This window comes from Toxorhynchites rutilus, chromosome 2 (assembly GCF_029784135.1).
Source record: "Toxorhynchites rutilus septentrionalis strain SRP chromosome 2, ASM2978413v1, whole genome shotgun sequence".
NCBI lineage: Eukaryota > Metazoa > Arthropoda > Insecta > Diptera > Culicidae > Toxorhynchites > Toxorhynchites rutilus.
Genome location: NC_073745.1, coordinates 125996863 through 126014200, shown reverse-complemented (window position 1 = coordinate 126014200; position 17338 = coordinate 125996863). Strand labels below are relative to the sequence as shown.

The 17338-nt window shown below is 40.0% G+C and overlaps 2 protein-coding genes and 2 long non-coding RNA genes across 4 annotated transcripts; 1 reads left to right on the top strand and 3 right to left on the bottom strand.

Annotated features, from left to right (window-relative positions):
* Nucleotides 1-1582: 1582 nt before the first annotated feature.
* Nucleotides 1583-3158, bottom strand: LOC129771046 (uncharacterized). The gene is made up of 3 exons (XR_008742264.1): nt 2983-3158; nt 2806-2933; nt 1583-1939 (listed from the first exon to the last, which is right to left on the bottom strand). It is a non-coding gene; the product is annotated as an uncharacterized LOC129771046 (long non-coding RNA).
* A 3237-nt stretch (nt 3159-6395) lies between these two features.
* Nucleotides 6396-7971, bottom strand: LOC129771041 (uncharacterized). The gene is made up of 3 exons (XR_008742263.1): nt 7796-7971; nt 7619-7746; nt 6396-6752 (listed from the first exon to the last, which is right to left on the bottom strand). It is a non-coding gene; the product is annotated as an uncharacterized LOC129771041 (long non-coding RNA).
* A 3894-nt stretch (nt 7972-11865) lies between these two features.
* LOC129767555 (protein aveugle) lies at nt 11866-12509 on the top strand. Its single transcript, XM_055768571.1, has 3 exons — nt 11866-12001; nt 12076-12189; nt 12244-12509. The coding sequence occupies exons 1-3, from the start codon at nt 11966-11968 to the stop codon at nt 12424-12426; spliced, it is 333 nt and encodes a 110-aa protein (XP_055624546.1). The 5' UTR covers nt 11866-11965; the 3' UTR covers nt 12427-12509.
* LOC129767554 (uncharacterized) lies at nt 12417-14858 on the bottom strand. Its single transcript, XM_055768570.1, has 2 exons — nt 13727-14858; nt 12417-13597 (listed from the first exon to the last, which is right to left on the bottom strand). The coding sequence occupies exons 1-2, from the start codon at nt 14452-14454 to the stop codon at nt 12640-12642; spliced, it is 1686 nt and encodes a 561-aa protein (XP_055624545.1). The 5' UTR covers nt 14455-14858; the 3' UTR covers nt 12417-12639.
* Nucleotides 14859-17338: the final 2480 nt, after the last annotated feature.

Here is a 17338-nt window from a genome sequence, read left to right as displayed (position 1 = left end):
CATGGCATCGGCCCATTCAAACAAATGACTTTTAATAATTTCGATATAGTTGTCCAGAAGAATTATTTCGATGATTTCTAAAACAATATCAGAAATAATAAGCAAACTGCTTTTTATGATTTGTTTGCCAGTGGAAATCTTTTGTGAATTTATGGGTGTTTTGGGCTCATTTGTGACTTTTTCTGATCGTTCATTCTGTTTTCGCGAATTATTTCATTCTTTCATCCATTCTTTCACTGGTTTATTACATTGGTTCTCCCAGGTGCACTTTGGGAGAGTTTTGTTTGTGTTCGATGGAAATAAGAATAGGTTGACTAAAAAGGATGCTGTGTCTGCATTTTTAATAGATAGTGATCACGATTCGGATGAAGTTGAGAGTTATACTACCAGCCTCTTGACGTCTTTGCTGTTATATTCTTGCCCATCGTTGGTGGACCATTCATATGCAAATTTCAAATTTGATATGCAGTACCGGAGGTCCAATCGAATTGACCGATAGTGAAGGTGAACCAATCAGTCTTGTCCACAAAACTAAAGGGTCAGGGGTTGTGTGTGATATAATTTCTATACCATTTCCAATAGACAACACATCTTTCGCTTTCAATTAGTCTACATAAATGTTGCGCTCACTCTGCCCTTCCTCACAACACCCACTTCCCGTTTGTGAAATTGTTGAGTGAATATCGTTTATGCGAGTGTCGAGCAAGAATGAATTGTCTTTCTCGAGATTTATTGTACTCCTAATAAGTTCTCGAAAGATGTAATCTTACGATGATCGCACTTGATCGAACAAATTACAAAAAGAATGTATTTGACCGCAGTATTTGATAAACTCTTTCTGAAAAGAACTGAATTTGATTGGCTGAAAACACTATCATGTTTTCCCTCGTGTTGTGCGTTATGTGTGACTACGGTATTTTTATTTCGAAGCTGCTGCTGATTTCTATGGCTTTGGCGTTTTAGGCTTGTATGCAGCGATTTTTGAGGATTTGTTTGACTTTTGCTTTCGGGTAGCCACACCAGCAGTAGCAGAAGCTTTCTTCTTTGCCTTCTTAGCGGTACTATTCTTCTCTTAGGTGGATTCCTTTTTGGCCTTGCTTGAACGAACACGACGCTCCAGTGCCTTTCATTTGCACAAACATGCTCTTGGTGGTAACTCCGTTTATCAGCGCTTTCTAGATGAACGAAGTTAGCTTCGCCATATCAATCTTGAGCTGCGATAATATGATCCAACCGCTGTACAATTGAGGGGCTTAGAATGCAAGGGGTGTAAGTGACTTGATCGATTTCTCTTCATCAACTTTTTCTTTAGTTAATAACTCAATTGCAAAAACGTTCCAATTTAAGTTTGCTATAGAATCTGATAGGTGAAGTTCTGACCTATCTTCCACATTGTCAAATCCAGCTGGGAATATGAATTATCTTTATTTGGTTTTAGCACTTCATTTTTAGCCCTTTATCGCGTTATCCGAGATTTTCGTTATTCGCGATGACCTTGCCAGACTATTTCGCGGATAATCGGGGTTTTACTGTACTACGTAAATGTTTGATTCGTAAAAAAGAAATTCAAATTTATATTTTCATATCACATTTATTTTTATGTTTTATGTTGATAGAATAATATGCGTAATGAGCTAAAACAAATAACTTATAATGATAATGCTCTAGAGTAGAGATAGAGAAAATCCGACATATTTTACAGTACTACTATGACAAAGGCAAAAATGCATCTCAAGCTGCCAATAAAATTTGTGCAGTTTATGGACCCGATACAGTTTCCATTTCCACCGCACAACGATGGTTTCAACGTTTTCGTTCTGGTGTAGAGGTCGTCGAAGATGCGCCACGCTCCGGAAGGCCTGTCGTCGAAAATTGCGACAAAATCGCTGAATTAGCCGGGAAAGACCAGCATAGTAGCAGCCGTAGCATCGGCCAAAAGCTAGGGATAAGTCATTAAACCGTTATTAACCATTTGAAGAAGCTTGGATTCACAAAGAAGCTCGAAACAAAGCACACGTTGACGCAAAAAAACATCTTTGACCGTATCGACGCATATGAATCGCTGCTGAATCGCAACAAAATCGACCCGTTTCTGAAGCGGATGGTGACTGACGATGAAAAGTGGGTCACTTACGACAACGTGAAGCGCAAACGGTCGTGGTCGAAGCCCGCTGAAGCGGCTCAGACGGTGGCCAAGCCCTCATTAACGGCCAGGAAGGTTCTACTGTGTGTTTGGTGGGATTGTCAAGGAATAATCTATTATGAACTGCTTCCCTATGGCCAAACGCTCAATTCGGACCTGTACTGCCAACAACTGGACCGCTTGAAGGTAGCACTCATGAAGAAGAGGCCATCTTTGATAAACAGAGGCCGCATTGTCTTCCATCAGGACAACGCCAGGCCACACACTTTGGGACGCGCCAGAAGCTCCGGGAGCTCGGATGGGAGGTTCTTTTGCATCCGCCGTATAGTCCGGACCATGCACCAAGTGACACCACCTGTTTTTGTCCATGGCGAACGAGTTAGGTAGTCAGAAGTTAGCCACAAAAGAGGCCTGTGAAAATTGGCTATCCGAGTTTTTTTGCCAATAAGGAAGCGAGCTTCTATAACAGGGGTATTATGAAGTTGGCATCTCGTTGGGAACAAGTCATCGAACAAAACGGCGCATATTTGACTTAAAAAGATGATTGTAACTAATTTTATGAACAAATGAAAATTCAAAAAAAATACCGCAGGACTTTTTTGACAGCCTAATACTTTCCATTAAAATATTAGTCATTCAATAAATTGGTTCCGATAGCACACCTTATACAGTAGCCAGGATTCGTCATTCCCACCGAAGCGTATCCACATTTCCTCGTTTTCTCGTTATTGCGTGGGAACCTCGAACGTTGGTTATTGTGGTATTGGTATACAGCACAATAATAGGCCATCTGCAAAAAAGTTATCATGATGCAATACTCAAATGTTTAGCAGACTTACTTGCTCTTGAATTTGAATAGTGCGTCTCAATTTCTTCTTCCTAGTTCGATTTCACTTTTGTAATACACACTATTCTCGCACTTGTGAACGCAAGTGTCGTTTCATACAATAACAAAACAAACAACCCTCTTCCTACTAAAGTGACGATGATGCTTCACCTGTTCTACATATATATAGCCACCTTGAGAGAGAGGACCCAGCTGAATGACAGATAGTTTGTTTTCTACTTTCTACCAAGGAAAGTGAAGTTGAAGGTAAAACGTAATGTCAAAATTGCCGTTCAGGCGCTACTCACGTATGTTTGAATTTGTTTACAAATATAGAACGCATCTAAACAACTCTAAAACACTTTGAAGCTTTTTCGTCAACGAAATTTCTCCGGACAAACGTATTTTGGAGCTTGCTATGTGAGTTCTGAGTGAGTTCAAGGCGTGTTATAAGGAAAAATAAAGCTCAACTATGTACTATTGAAAAACACACTGCTAGCTTTATTACAGCTTTCTGTTATCCCGAATAAAACTTATCATCCAAAACGTACGGTAAATAGGATCTTCGCTTCCCACAAGATTCTTGTTTTTGGTGTGTAATTTTTCAAATGTTTTAAGGCTGCAGTGCTGACTTGTACCGAATGACGAATCGTTCTGTGTGTTTAATAGTTAATTGTAATAATATGACAATCATCGTCGAATGCCAGTTCCTGTCCGCCGTATGGAACGTAGCAAGTGCCATGTGACGGCTGCACTTCACGGACCGTTTGAGTTCTCTCGTGCGATACACGACCGACGAACAGTGGCTCTCCGTCCTCACATTCTCCTACCGGAATAGCATTCGGAGGGACGTTACTTCCGCTGGCCGAAACAAAGGTACCAGTTGTATCACATAGAACTTCATATTCGGCAATTGTATTCTCAGCATCACCCCATGGAACGTGACACATTCCATGGGAGGCGATCAACTTTCCCGGAATGACTGCGCCTTAATGGCGAGTACTCTTCTGGCTCGGCACGGTTTTTTCGAATAACGAATTTGGTGTTCTTCCATCCTCCGTTGAATTATTATATTGCATGTAATCTTAAACTGATTTCGCCAAACAAAAATCATATACCAAGTTATCTACATGCTACAACTTTGAGATCATTGCTGTCCGGCTTGAGTTACAATCAGCTGCGTTTTTGTTTTCCTTCTTCGAGGAATTGAAACATAACCATAACAACGTTAGGAACTATTTAATAACAAATCCAAACACTACCGTTCCACCAACCTCAGACGTCTTCTCTAGCAAGACGGGTCTATGGTACTAGGTGAGGCCGTTTCGTCACTAAGTTGGTTAGGGGAGCGGTATATAAAAAAGTACGGAAGAAAGCAGAAGGGGATTTTTTTCCTTGGAGCGTGAAAGAGACAGACTGATCACGAGCGAGCTTGGGCACAAGCGTATTGTGTTTTGTTTACAAACAAAACACAGTAGACTTCCAAGATGGCTGAAGAGTGGTTTTAGCAAGTTGGCCCACCTTAGGATATACTTCTACGCGCCTTGTTCTCTAGATAGTGTCAATTACGAGCCACCTGTCAGTTCCACCATCTTGCTTTCTACTTTTACGCATTCTCATCAAGAAAATTCAAATCGGACAATTTTAATCAAGCAAGTTGTCATTTTTTTTATGAGAAAAGTGTTTAAACTTGAGTTGAACTTTTGTTTGTGAGTTCATTTGTGCGTTTTTTCCCCGATTTGATTTTTGAAGTAGAACTACGTCTAACAGGAATATATGGGGGTAAAAAATTTGAACACTGATCATGTAGGAAATAATAAAAGATGTACCAGGTCAGTCCAGGTCATGGCATCGGCCCATTCAAACAAATGACTTTTAATAATTTCGATATAGTTGTCCAGAAGAATTATTTCGATGATTTCTAAAACAATATCAGAAATAATAAGCAAACTGCTTTTTATGATTTGTTTGCCAGTGGAAATCTTTTGTGAATTTATGGGTGTTTTGGGCTCATTTGTGACTTTTTCTGATCGTTCATTCTGTTTTCGCGAATTATTTCATTCTTTCATCCATTCTTTCACTGGTTTATTACATTGGTTCTCCCAGGTGCACTTTGGGAGAGTTTTGTTTGTGTTCGATGGAAATAAGAATAGGTTGACTAAAAAGGATGCTGTGTCTGCATTTTTAATAGATAGTGATCACGATTCGGATGAAGTTGAGAGTTATACTACCAGCCTCTTGACGTCTTTGCTGTTATATTCTTGCCCATCGTTGGTGGACCATTCATATGCAAATTTCAAATTTGATATGCAGTACCGGAGGTCCAATCGAATTGACCGATAGTGAAGGTGAACCAATCAGTCTTGTCCACAAAACTAAAGGGTCAGGGGTTGTGTGTGATATAATTTCTATACCATTTCCAATAGACAACACATCTTTCGCTTTCAATTAGTCTACATAAATGTTGCGCTCACTCTGCCCTTCCTCACAACACCCACTTCCCGTTTGTGAAATTGTTGAGTGAATATCGTTTATGCGAGTGTCGAGCAAGAATGAATTGTCTTTCTCGAGATTTATTGTACTCCTAATAAGTTCTCGAAAGATGTAATCTTACGATGATCGCACTTGATCGAACAAATTACAAAAAGAATGTATTTGACCGCAGTATTTGATAAACTCTTTCTGAAAAGAACTGAATTTGATTGGCTGAAAACACTATCATGTTTTCCCTCGTGTTGTGCGTTATGTGTGACTACGGTATTTTTATTTCGAAGCTGCTGCTGATTTCTATGGCTTTGGCGTTTTAGGCTTGTATGCAGCGATTTTTGAGGATTTGTTTGACTTTTGCTTTCGGGTAGCCACACCAGCAGTAGCAGAAGCTTTCTTCTTTGCCTTCTTAGCGGTACTATTCTTCTCTTAGGTGGATTCCTTTTTGGCCTTGCTTGAACGAACACGACGCTCCAGTGCCTTTCATTTGCACAAACATGCTCTTGGTGGTAACTCCGTTTATCAGCGCTTTCTAGATGAACGAAGTTAGCTTCGCCATATCAATCTTGAGCTGCGATAATATGATCCAACCGCTGTACAATTGAGGGGCTTAGAATGCAAGGGGTGTAAGTGACTTGATCGATTTCTCTTCATCAACTTTTTCTTTAGTTAATAACTCAATTGCAAAAACGTTCCAATTTAAGTTTGCTATAGAATCTGATAGGTGAAGTTCTGACCTATCTTCCACATTGTCAAATCCAGCTGGGAATATGAATTATCTTTATTTGGTTTTAGCACTTCATTTTTAGCCCTTTATCGCGTTATCCGAGATTTTCGTTATTCGCGATGACCTTGCCAGACTATTTCGCGGATAATCGGGGTTTTACTGTACTACGTAAATGTTTGATTCGTAAAAAAGAAATTCAAATTTATATTTTCATATCACATTTATTTTTATGTTTTATGTTGATAGAATAATATGCGTAATGAGCTAAAACAAATAACTTATAATGATAATGCTCTAGAGTAGAGATAGAGAAAATCCGACATATTTTACAGTACTACTATGACAAAGGCAAAAATGCATCTCAAGCTGCCAATAAAATTTGTGCAGTTTATGGACCCGATACAGTTTCCATTTCCACCGCACAACGATGGTTTCAACGTTTTCGTTCTGGTGTAGAGGTCGTCGAAGATGCGCCACGCTCCGGAAGGCCTGTCGTCGAAAATTGCGACAAAATCGCTGAATTAGCCGGGAAAGACCAGCATAGTAGCAGCCGTAGCATCGGCCAAAAGCTAGGGATAAGTCATTAAACCGTTATTAACCATTTGAAGAAGCTTGGATTCACAAAGAAGCTCGAAACAAAGCACACGTTGACGCAAAAAAACATCTTTGACCGTATCGACGCATATGAATCGCTGCTGAATCGCAACAAAATCGACCCGTTTCTGAAGCGGATGGTGACTGACGATGAAAAGTGGGTCACTTACGACAACGTGAAGCGCAAACGGTCGTGGTCGAAGCCCGCTGAAGCGGCTCAGACGGTGGCCAAGCCCTCATTAACGGCCAGGAAGGTTCTACTGTGTGTTTGGTGGGATTGTCAAGGAATAATCTATTATGAACTGCTTCCCTATGGCCAAACGCTCAATTCGGACCTGTACTGCCAACAACTGGACCGCTTGAAGGTAGCACTCATGAAGAAGAGGCCATCTTTGATAAACAGAGGCCGCATTGTCTTCCATCAGGACAACGCCAGGCCACACACTTTGGGACGCGCCAGAAGCTCCGGGAGCTCGGATGGGAGGTTCTTTTGCATCCGCCGTATAGTCCGGACCATGCACCAAGTGACACCACCTGTTTTTGTCCATGGCGAACGAGTTAGGTAGTCAGAAGTTAGCCACAAAAGAGGCCTGTGAAAATTGGCTATCCGAGTTTTTTTGCCAATAAGGAAGCGAGCTTCTATAACAGGGGTATTATGAAGTTGGCATCTCGTTGGGAACAAGTCATCGAACAAAACGGCGCATATTTGACTTAAAAAGATGATTGTAACTAATTTTATGAACAAATGAAAATTCAAAAAAAATACCGCAGGACTTTTTTGACAGCCTAATACTTTCCATTAAAATATTAGTCATTCAATAAATTGGTTCCGATAGCACACCTTATACAGTAGCCAGGATTCGTCATTCCCACCGAAGCGTATCCACATTTCCTCGTTTTCTCGTTATTGCGTGGGAACCTCGAACGTTGGTTATTGTGGTATTGGTATACAGCACAATAATAGGCCATCTGCAAAAAAGTTATCATGATGCAATACTCAAATGTTTAGCAGACTTACTTGCTCTTGAATTTGAATAGTGCGTCTCAATTTCTTCTTCCTAGTTCGATTTCACTTTTGTAATACACACTATTCTCGCACTTGTGAACGCAAGTGTCGTTTCATACAATAACAAAACAAACAACCCTCTTCCTACTAAAGTGACGATGATGCTTCACCTGTTCTACATATATATAGCCACCTTGAGAGAGAGGACCCAGCTGAATGACAGATAGTTTGTTTTCTACTTTCTACCAAGGAAAGTGAAGTTGAAGGTAAAACGTAATGTCAAAATTGCCGTTCAGGCGCTACTCACGTATGTTTGAATTTGTTTACAAATATAGAACGCATCTAAACAACTCTAAAACACTTTGAAGCTTTTTCGTCAACGAAATTTCTCCGGACAAACGTATTTTGGAGCTTGCTATGTGAGTTCTGAGTGAGTTCAAGGCGTGTTATAAGGCAAAATAAAGCTCAACTATGTACTATTGAAAAACACACTGCTAGCTTTATTACAGCTTTCTGTTATCCCGAATAAAACTTATCATCCAAAACGTACGGTAAATAGGATCTTCGCTTCCCACAAGATTCTTGTTTTTGGTGTGTAATTTTTCAAATGTTTTAAGGCTGCAGTGCTGACTTGTACCGAATGACGAATCGTTCTGTGTGTTTAATAGTTAATTGTAATAATATGACAATCATCGTCGAATGCCAGTTCCTGTCCGCCGTATGGAACGTAGCAAGTGCCATGTGACGGCTGCACTTCACGGACCGTTTGAGTTCTCTCGTGCGATACACGACCGACGAACAGTGGCTCTCCGTCCTCACATTCTCCTACCGGAATAGCATTCGGAGGGACGTTACTTCCGCTGGCCGAAACAAAGGTACCAGTTGTATCACATAGAACTTCATATTCGGCAATTGTATTCTCAGCATCACCCCATGGAACGTGACACATTCCATGGGAGGCGATCAACTTTCCCGGAATGACTGCGCCTTAATGGCGAGTACTCTTCTGGCTCGGCACGGTTTTTTCGAATAACGAATTTGGTGTTCTTCCATCCTCCGTTGAATTATTATATTGCATGTAATCTTAAACTGATTTCGCCAAACAAAAATCATATACCAAGTTATCTACATGCTACAACTTTGAGATCATTGCTGTCCGGCTTGAGTTACAATCAGCTGCGTTTTTGTTTTCCTTCTTCGAGGAATTGAAACATAACCATAACAACGTTAGGAACTATTTAATAACAAATCCAAACACTACCGTTCCACCAACCTCAGACGTCTTCTCTAGCAAGACGGGTCTATGGTACTAGGTGAGGCCGTTTCGTCACTAAGTTGGTTAGGGGAGCGGTATATAAAAAAGTACGGAAGAAAGCAGAAGGGGATTTTTTTCCTTGGAGCGTGAAAGAGACAGACTGATCACGAGCGAGCTTGGGCACAAGCGTATTGTGTTTTGTTTACAAACAAAACACAGTAGACTTCCAAGATGGCTGAAGAGTGGTTTTAGCAAGTTGGCCCACCTTAGGATATACTTCTACGCGCCTTGTTCTCTAGATAGTGTCAATTACGAGCCACCTGTCAGTTCCACCATCTTGCTTTCTACTTTTACGCATTCTCATCAAGAAAATTCAAATCGGACAATTTTAATCAAGCAAGTTGTCATTTTTTTTTATGAGAAAAGTGTTTAAACTTGAGTTGAACTTTTGTTTGTGAGTTCATTTGTGCGTTTTTTCCCCGATTTGATTTTTGAAGTAGAACTACGTCTAACAGGAATATATGGGGGTAAAAAATTTGAACACTGATCATGTAGGAAATAATAAAAGATGTACCAGGTCAGTCCAGGTCATGGCATCGGCCCATTCAAACAAATGACTTTTAATAATTTCGATATAGTTGTCCAGAAGAATTATTTCGATGATTTCTAAAACAATATCAGAAATAATAAGCAAACTGCTTTTTATGATTTGTTTGCCAGTGGAAATCTTTTGTGAATTTATGGGTGTTTTGGGCTCATTTGTGACTTTTTCTGATCGTTCATTCTGTTTTCGCGAATTATTTCATTCTTTCATCCATTCTTTCACTGGTTTATTACATTGGTTCTCCCAGGTGCACTTTGGGAGAGTTTTGTTTGTGTTCGATGGAAATAAGAATAGGTTGACTAAAAAGGATGCTGTGTCTGCATTTTTAATAGATAGTGATCACGATTCGGATGAAGTTGAGAGTTATACTACCAGCCTCTTGACGTCTTTGCTGTTATATTCTTGCCCATCGTTGGTGGACCATTCATATGCAAATTTCAAATTTGATATGCAGTACCGGAGGTCCAATCGAATTGACCGATAGTGAAGGTGAACCAATCAGTCTTGTCCACAAAACTAAAGGGTCAGGGGTTGTGTGTGACCAATAGACAACACATCTTTCGCTTTCAATTAGTCTACATAAATGTTGCGCTCACTCTGCCCTTCCTCACAACACCCACTTCCCGTTTGTGAAATTGTTGAGTGAATATCGTTTATGCGAGTGTCGAGCAAGAATGAATTGTCTTTCTCGAGATTTATTGTACTCCTAATAAGTTCTCGAAAGATGTAATCTTACGATGATCGCACTTGATCGAACAAATTACAAAAAGAATGTATTTGACCGCAGTATTTGATAAACTCTTTCTGAAAAGAACTGAATTTGATTGGCTGAAAACACTATCATGTTTTCCCTCGTGTTGTGCGTTATGTGTGACTACGGTATTTTTATTTCGAAGCTGCTGCTGATTTCTATGGCTTTGGCGTTTTAGGCTTGTATGCAGCGATTTTTGAGGATTTGTTTGACTTTTGCTTTCGGGTAGCCACACCAGCAGTAGCAGAAGCTTTCTTCTTTGCCTTCTTAGCGGTACTATTCTTCTCTTAGGTGGATTCCTTTTTGGCCTTGCTTGAACGAACACGACGCTCCAGTGCCTTTCATTTGCACAAACATGCTCTTGGTGGTAACTCCGTTTATCAGCGCTTTCTAGATGAACGAAGTTAGCTTCGCCATATCAATCTTGAGCTGCGATAATATGATCCAACCGCTATACAATTGAGGGGCTTAGAATGCAAGGGGTGTAAGTGACTTGATCGATTTCTCTTCATCAACTTTTTCTTTAGTTAATAACTCAATTGCAAAAACGTTCCAATTTAAGTTTGCTATAGAATCTGATAGGTGAAGTTCTGACCTATCTTCCACATTGTCAAATCCAGCTGGGAATATATTTGAGGCTAAGCTATGACCAAAAGAGAGAGTCGATGTAGGGAAATCGATCAAATCACTTACACCCCTTTCATTCTAAGCCCTCAATTATAATTGAGTGGATTTCCAAGCTGGCACCTGCTTATGTACAGATTTTTGTGATTTTAATAGCTTTCAAAGCAATTTTTGAGTTATGGAAACAAGTTTCTGGATCAATAAGTAATACACATATAACACGTAGACATTTTATCTTTCGAATGAAGCGGTTATCATACCATTTCTTTCAACCAGCAAAGAGGTATTATTGCTCAAAATCCCGTTTCTTCAATGTAACACTCTCGTTCTCGAAGGTTTGAACTTACACCCCCGTATAGAAATGAAAGATGTGGTCCGACGTCAAAATTTCTTTTCACATGTCACATGTTTCACAAATGTCTTGCAAAAAATGTCATGCTAAAAATTTCTACATAATTAAATACTTCCCCTTGGTTCACCGTGACTGGATCGCGCTGACATAAGAGGGATCACAACAAACGCGAGCTGGCTTCTCTCTCTCAGGGAACTCCGCTTTTTTCATTCGTGTGATTGGAAAAGTCATTTGAAACAGTCCTTTCTGAAAAAGTTCCTCCCAAAAATTATTTTCCTAAATTTCTTTTCTTTCATTAATAAAGAAACAAAATCTAACATGAAACAAACATTAATTGGAATAAGGGCAATCGAGGTAATTACATGGTAATTTTTAATTCAAAAATATCCAAGAATGTCCACGCTTGTTTCTTTCCACGTTGTGTGTGGACGATCCCTGAATCAAACAGCGTTTAGCGTAGACAAGAAAACTGGCAACACTCACTATTTTGGTTGCAGTGTCAAACCTGTTTGTGTGTTCGGTTTGTTTATCAACAACTTTATATTGTAAACAATATTCAAAAAAGTGAAGAAATCAAACTCTTTTCGTTTTAAATTATGGTTGAAGAGACGGCTCCGGTAGCTAAATCCAAGGTAAGTATTCGCGATGTTTTCAATGCGAACAACTACATATGTTAACTTGTACATTGTATGGTTTTTTCATTCAGACGAAAGCAACACGCCCGAAACCAGTTTATATGTGGACAGTTGCCGACACCCAGAAATGGCTCAGAAGACATTGCAGTGAACGATGTGGAAAATATAGCGAAATTTTTCAAAAGGTATTTGAAAAATACATGAAATATGAACCTAATTTCAGTGATGTATTTTGGCAGCATGAAATAACCGGCCGTGCCCTGTTACGATTGACGGACAATTCACTGTACCGAATGGGGATAGATGACGACAAAGATCGGGAGGATATTTTGCGTGAGATGATAAAACAGCGACTCAAGACGGATATCATGGAAATTCGTGACATGGAACTCATGAATAATGTTTACGAGAATTTATATTAGAAATATAGGGCTCGTTTTAATCATAACAGTTCTTTTTTTACAAAGGTGCTTCAATAAATGCTATTTCTCTGTCTGCTCTTCAATTCAGTATATCCATTCAATTAGACGTTACAATCAATAATTAAATAATGTTCAGTAATAAATTAAATAAATTATAAATCTGAGAACAAGAAAAAAACAAATTGCTATGTTGGAATGTACGGACAGAGATATTCACTGCTCTTCATTATCACTAATCACTTCTGTCTTGACTGGCTCGGTTGTGGTGACTGCGGTCTGATGTTGGGTCTCGGTGCTATCACCTTTGCGTCTTTTCTTACCAGCAGGTTGGTCACTATCCGGCTGCAGATTTTGGTTTACCTGTTGACTTCTTTTCTGCTGTTGGTGCTGTTCTACGAAACCGTTAAAGAATCCACTCAAGCTACGGATAACATCCACCAAAGGTCCTCCTATTTGTTTCTCGAACACCAGCCGCTCCCTTTCGACCGCCAATCTTGCTCTTGAAACGGCCAGGTTTTCATTTTGGATTGTAACCAATTGACCGAGCAATGCTTTGAATCCGGACGATTTTTCGCCGTTGAGGAAGGCTGGTTTGGATTTTTGTGCTCTCGCTGCGGCTATAATGGGAGGAGTGGCTTGTTGCGGTACATTTATCGACGGGATGCTGACCGTTGGAGGTTTGGGCGCAATCGGGACTACGGCTGGTTTAGATTGTAGGATGGGAGCTGGTCGCATCTGTGGCATGTTTGGAACTTCCGAAGCAGGAGTAAGAATTTGTTGGGTTTTTCCATCTTTAGATACAGTGTTCACCAGCAGCAATTTCATTGGGTGCATTCCGGCGGTTGAAGACGTCAGAGTTGCTTGTGGAGCTGCTGCTATTGCTGACGAAGCGCCAAGGCTGACTGTAGGCTGAGTGTAGATTTGAATCGGCGGGTTCATGTTGATGCTTGGTGCGGGAGGCTTCAGCAAAAGATTCGTTGGGACAACCGATATTTTCGCTTGCGATGGGGCTGCCTGCGTTAGTGTTGGAGGTTGAGGAGTCTCGCTGCTAACGGTACATGTTGTCTTATGAGTGGAATTTGTTGGCGAAGCCATGCTTGTGGAAGATGTCGCTATGGTGGTGACAGCCTTTGTTTTCGAAAGTATTTCATCTAGTCCATCGTTGAATTCACTGGAAATTTAAATGAAGAACAGATTTAGTGATACAATTTCTATTTAAGTGGGAATAAATTCACATTGCACAGCAGAATAAATGAAACCAATTCAAAGTAATACACAGAGTTAACATATTGATACTCACTTCTCAACATCGAAATCACTGTCATCGTCATCCTCATCATCCTCCTCATCTTCATCAGGCTTCTGATCTTCTTTAATGTTAAGCTCATCTCTTTCCAGCGCTGCCGCATCATCGGGTGGATTGGTGTCAATCGTCAGTAAGTCCTCGGCCCTTATCTCCGTCGAATCATCATCACTCATCACCTCCAGCTTGACGGGAAAACGTTGCATTTGTTCCTGCTGTTCGAGGATTTGATTTTTTAGTTCCTCCTGCTCTTGCTGCTGTTTCTGCTGCTGAATCATATGCAGCCGATGCGCATTGCCGAAAACCGGTCGGCTGATTATTTCATCCATCTCGGAAAAATGCTTCCAAGTCGTTTGATTTATGATCCCGGCAGCCATGTCCTTTTTGATACGGTTATAAAAACATTTTAGATTTTTTATGCGCGTGTTGATTTCCTCCGTTGAGCGATTATATCCGTATTCACGCATTTTCCGAGCCAGCTCTGCAATAACCGGGTGCTTTTTGTGGGTGGTGATGAGGGTTTTCTGCACTTGCGGATCGCCCCACAGCGATATGAGCAATTTTGTTTCATCATAGTCGAAGTTTGGATTACGGCTGTTCATGCGCTTTGCACTCATACTGCTGTTAAGAATTTTATTCGTCGATACCCAGGTTTCCTTGTGGGCCACATCACGCTGAACCGCCTCAGCCGAATCTATAGTACGCCTCCGTAAACCCATACTCATTGGAAATTGTACCGTTTGGTTAATCCACAACAAATCAGATCGATTTTTTCCTCTAACACACTTCACTCAAAATCATACAATGAGACAACGAAGGACGCGCTGAGCCGCAAGTGGGTTGCTGCGGTGAAGCGCAGAAAAAAATAATCGATAAACTTGAAGCCACCGCTTGCTATGATGCTTTTGTTTAACCCCAACTGTGCGTTTTCCTATTCCTCGCGAGCGCACGTGTGCTGTGTGTCCCTTCCGATAGGATCGCCAAACTCAAACTGTTTGACTCAGCCTAATCGGCCTCCTTTGCTTCTCGCTCGTCACCGAAAAAAAAGCGCTCTGCTGGTTCAGCTACATTTCACAGGCAAATCCAGCTTTCCCCTCCTTTGCTAATAATGGTGCGATATGTGCTTTTGCTTGTGGTAGGATGGAGGGAAAATTCAATTCCGGCAAGGTGCGCATGTCTGGTTTTCTTCCTTCATTCGCGTACCCGAGAGTACGAGAATCAAATGCAGTTCAAACCCAACACAGAGTGAGCGCAATAAAAAGGATACACGCAGAACACCAACAATATAAGCAGCAGCAGCAGCAACAACAATAACAACAGTAGCAGCAGCCCAAAACATAAAGCATGAAAAAAGGACGAGATTTACGTCCCTCGTAGTCTTACTATATTACGCTCTACGGTAAACAGGCCTAGCGCCTATCTGGCTGAGCGTGTATTTATAGTGCGAGTAATTATTTCAAATCGGAGGGAACATTTGGATTGGGACGTTGACGCACAAATACAGCTTGGGCTGTAAGTACGGCATTTATCATGAAATCGATAAAGGTGTTTAGTGGGGTACATTTATGCTATTCTGTTGAGCGGAGTTTAATTACTCTTATTGGGTTGGCATTTCTACTCAAATGCTGTACAATTATTGATTTCTGAATTCATAGATTGTGACTTTTTAAATTGTATGCGTCATTTTATTTTTTAATATATTTTTTTATATAAAGAACTACTATAATCATTGAATGACGTGAGATGGCTCAAGTTACAGTATTCCCGATTGCGAATGGGGTGACTATAATTCGTAATAAGACGGACGATATTTGTTGTGTTTTCGACTCGAGTATCAAATAGAAGTGAGGAAATAATTTAGCTTTTAGAATAAAACGAGAACTATCCCTATCGTCACCCGTGACGCAGAACAAAGGGGGAATATAAGTGGATTTGGATTTGGAATCTGTTTTTGTTTCATTCACTACAGATGCACTGCCGTGATCTCGGAAAGTGACGCAAGCGCCAAAGTGGACATTTTACTTTTTATGTTATAGATCGATAAAGAATACCAAATCCTTTCAAACGACTGCGAAGTTTTACAGAAATGTGAAAAAATGACCCCGTAAAAGCTTGAAAACAGAATGGCGTAAGCGCCATTTGGAAAATGGAAATGATGGAAATGATGGAAATGATGGAAATGATGTTACGTAATTTGAATGTGATACGATGTGATTTTTTATCTGTCTGATGGCATAGAACGAGCAGGAACAACAATATATATATATATATATATATATATATATATATATATATATATATATATATATATATATATAAATGGATTTCTTTCTGTCTGTCTGTCTGATTTTGAGGACTCGGAAACAATTACATATCGACAAGCGTTGTTAGTTCATTTGATGTTTGCGCTAACGAAATTGATCTTCGTTCGAAAGTGGATTTTAATGTGCTAAAACGCACTCCTATTTCGTCTTCTATCTATATAAATCAAAATGGGTCGCAGAATGTGTTGATGAGAGCAAAACTCGAGAAAGGAATTGTCCGATTTCGGGCTGTCTTTATTGTATCATATTTTCTGTATCAAACATTTATTCCATGTAACAGAGAAACATGTTATTTGCAACTGGTTGAAAAATCTTGAACGAGAATTGTGTCTGAAAATAATGTTATAGTACTAGGAATTTTATAGTAAAATGTAATTTTAAAGGGAAGACTAGAAGATCAATCGATGAACAGTGTTGCGATTGGACCCATGAACGTGCGCTTAGTAAGAAAACGTGGATGTGACAACAAAAAGTAAATTTTGGGCGGGACGAAGTTTGCCGGGTCAGCTAGTTTCACATAAAACATCAATCAAGGAACAAAGCATCCTGAAGATGTTCAACTCACTCGCTCAATTTCTTTTTCCTCACTCGCTCAATTTCTTTTTCGGGTGAATTGAAGCTGAGTGTTGATCGAAGGGTAAATGTCGGATTTTGGTGAACAGCTGCACTCTTCTAAATTCTCCATTGAAACGTATCTTATAACAAAACTGTATTTGCTTTACATCGGATAATTTCGGACGGCATTATCTTATTTAACACGGATGTTTTCAATTTCATTTTGGATTGGAAAACAGGTGCTGTCCATAATTGTTACAATCGGGTTCTCAACTACGTTAGACAGATTCTCCCATACTTTGATGGATGAACGCCAATCGTTGGTAACATAGCTTAAATAAAACGGGTTTTTTTTAAATCAAGCCGATGTCAATAATATTCCATTAAGTGTACACATTCTGTACAGATCCGATTTACGCAATGCACGCGTATGCTGATTATACATGTAATTTTTAGAAAAGCCTCGTACTGAAAATTTTCCCCTCTGGCGCTTGCGTCACTTTGCGAAATTACGGCAGTGCAGAGATTTGGTTTTGATTTACCGTTACGGTTGTATTTTTGTTGAATCGACTTAAGAAAATATTGATATGATATATCTGTGTTGATGATGAACGTATTCCGTTGAAGCGAAATTGCGATCATCATATTTTAAGCTATTTTTTTTTTTTCCAAAATATATTTTTTATTAAGGCACATGTGGCGTTAGCCTGACGGGGCCGGGAGTCCAATA

What these genes read in the sequence shown, in the direction of transcription:
- LOC129767555 (XM_055768571.1), top strand. Translation starts at nt 11,966, where the DNA reads ATGGTTGAAGAGACGGCTCCGGTAGCTAAATCCAAG. An exon ending in CTCCGGTAGCTAAATCCAAG is followed by an intron (nt 12,002 to 12,075) that starts GTAAGTATTCGC and finishes TTTTTCATTCAG; the next exon opens with ACGAAAGCAACACGCCCGAA. An exon ending in ATAGCGAAATTTTTCAAAAG is followed by an intron (nt 12,190 to 12,243) that starts GTATTTGAAAAA and finishes GTATTTTGGCAG; the next exon opens with CATGAAATAACCGGCCGTGC.
- LOC129767554 (XM_055768570.1), bottom strand. Translation starts at nt 14,454, where the DNA reads ATGAGTATGGGTTTACGGAGGCGTACTATAGATTCGGCTGAGGCGGTT. An exon ending in AGTGATTTCGATGTTGAGAA is followed by an intron (nt 13,598 to 13,726) that starts GTGAGTATCAAT and finishes TTAAATTTCCAG; the next exon opens with TGAATTCAACGATGGACTAG.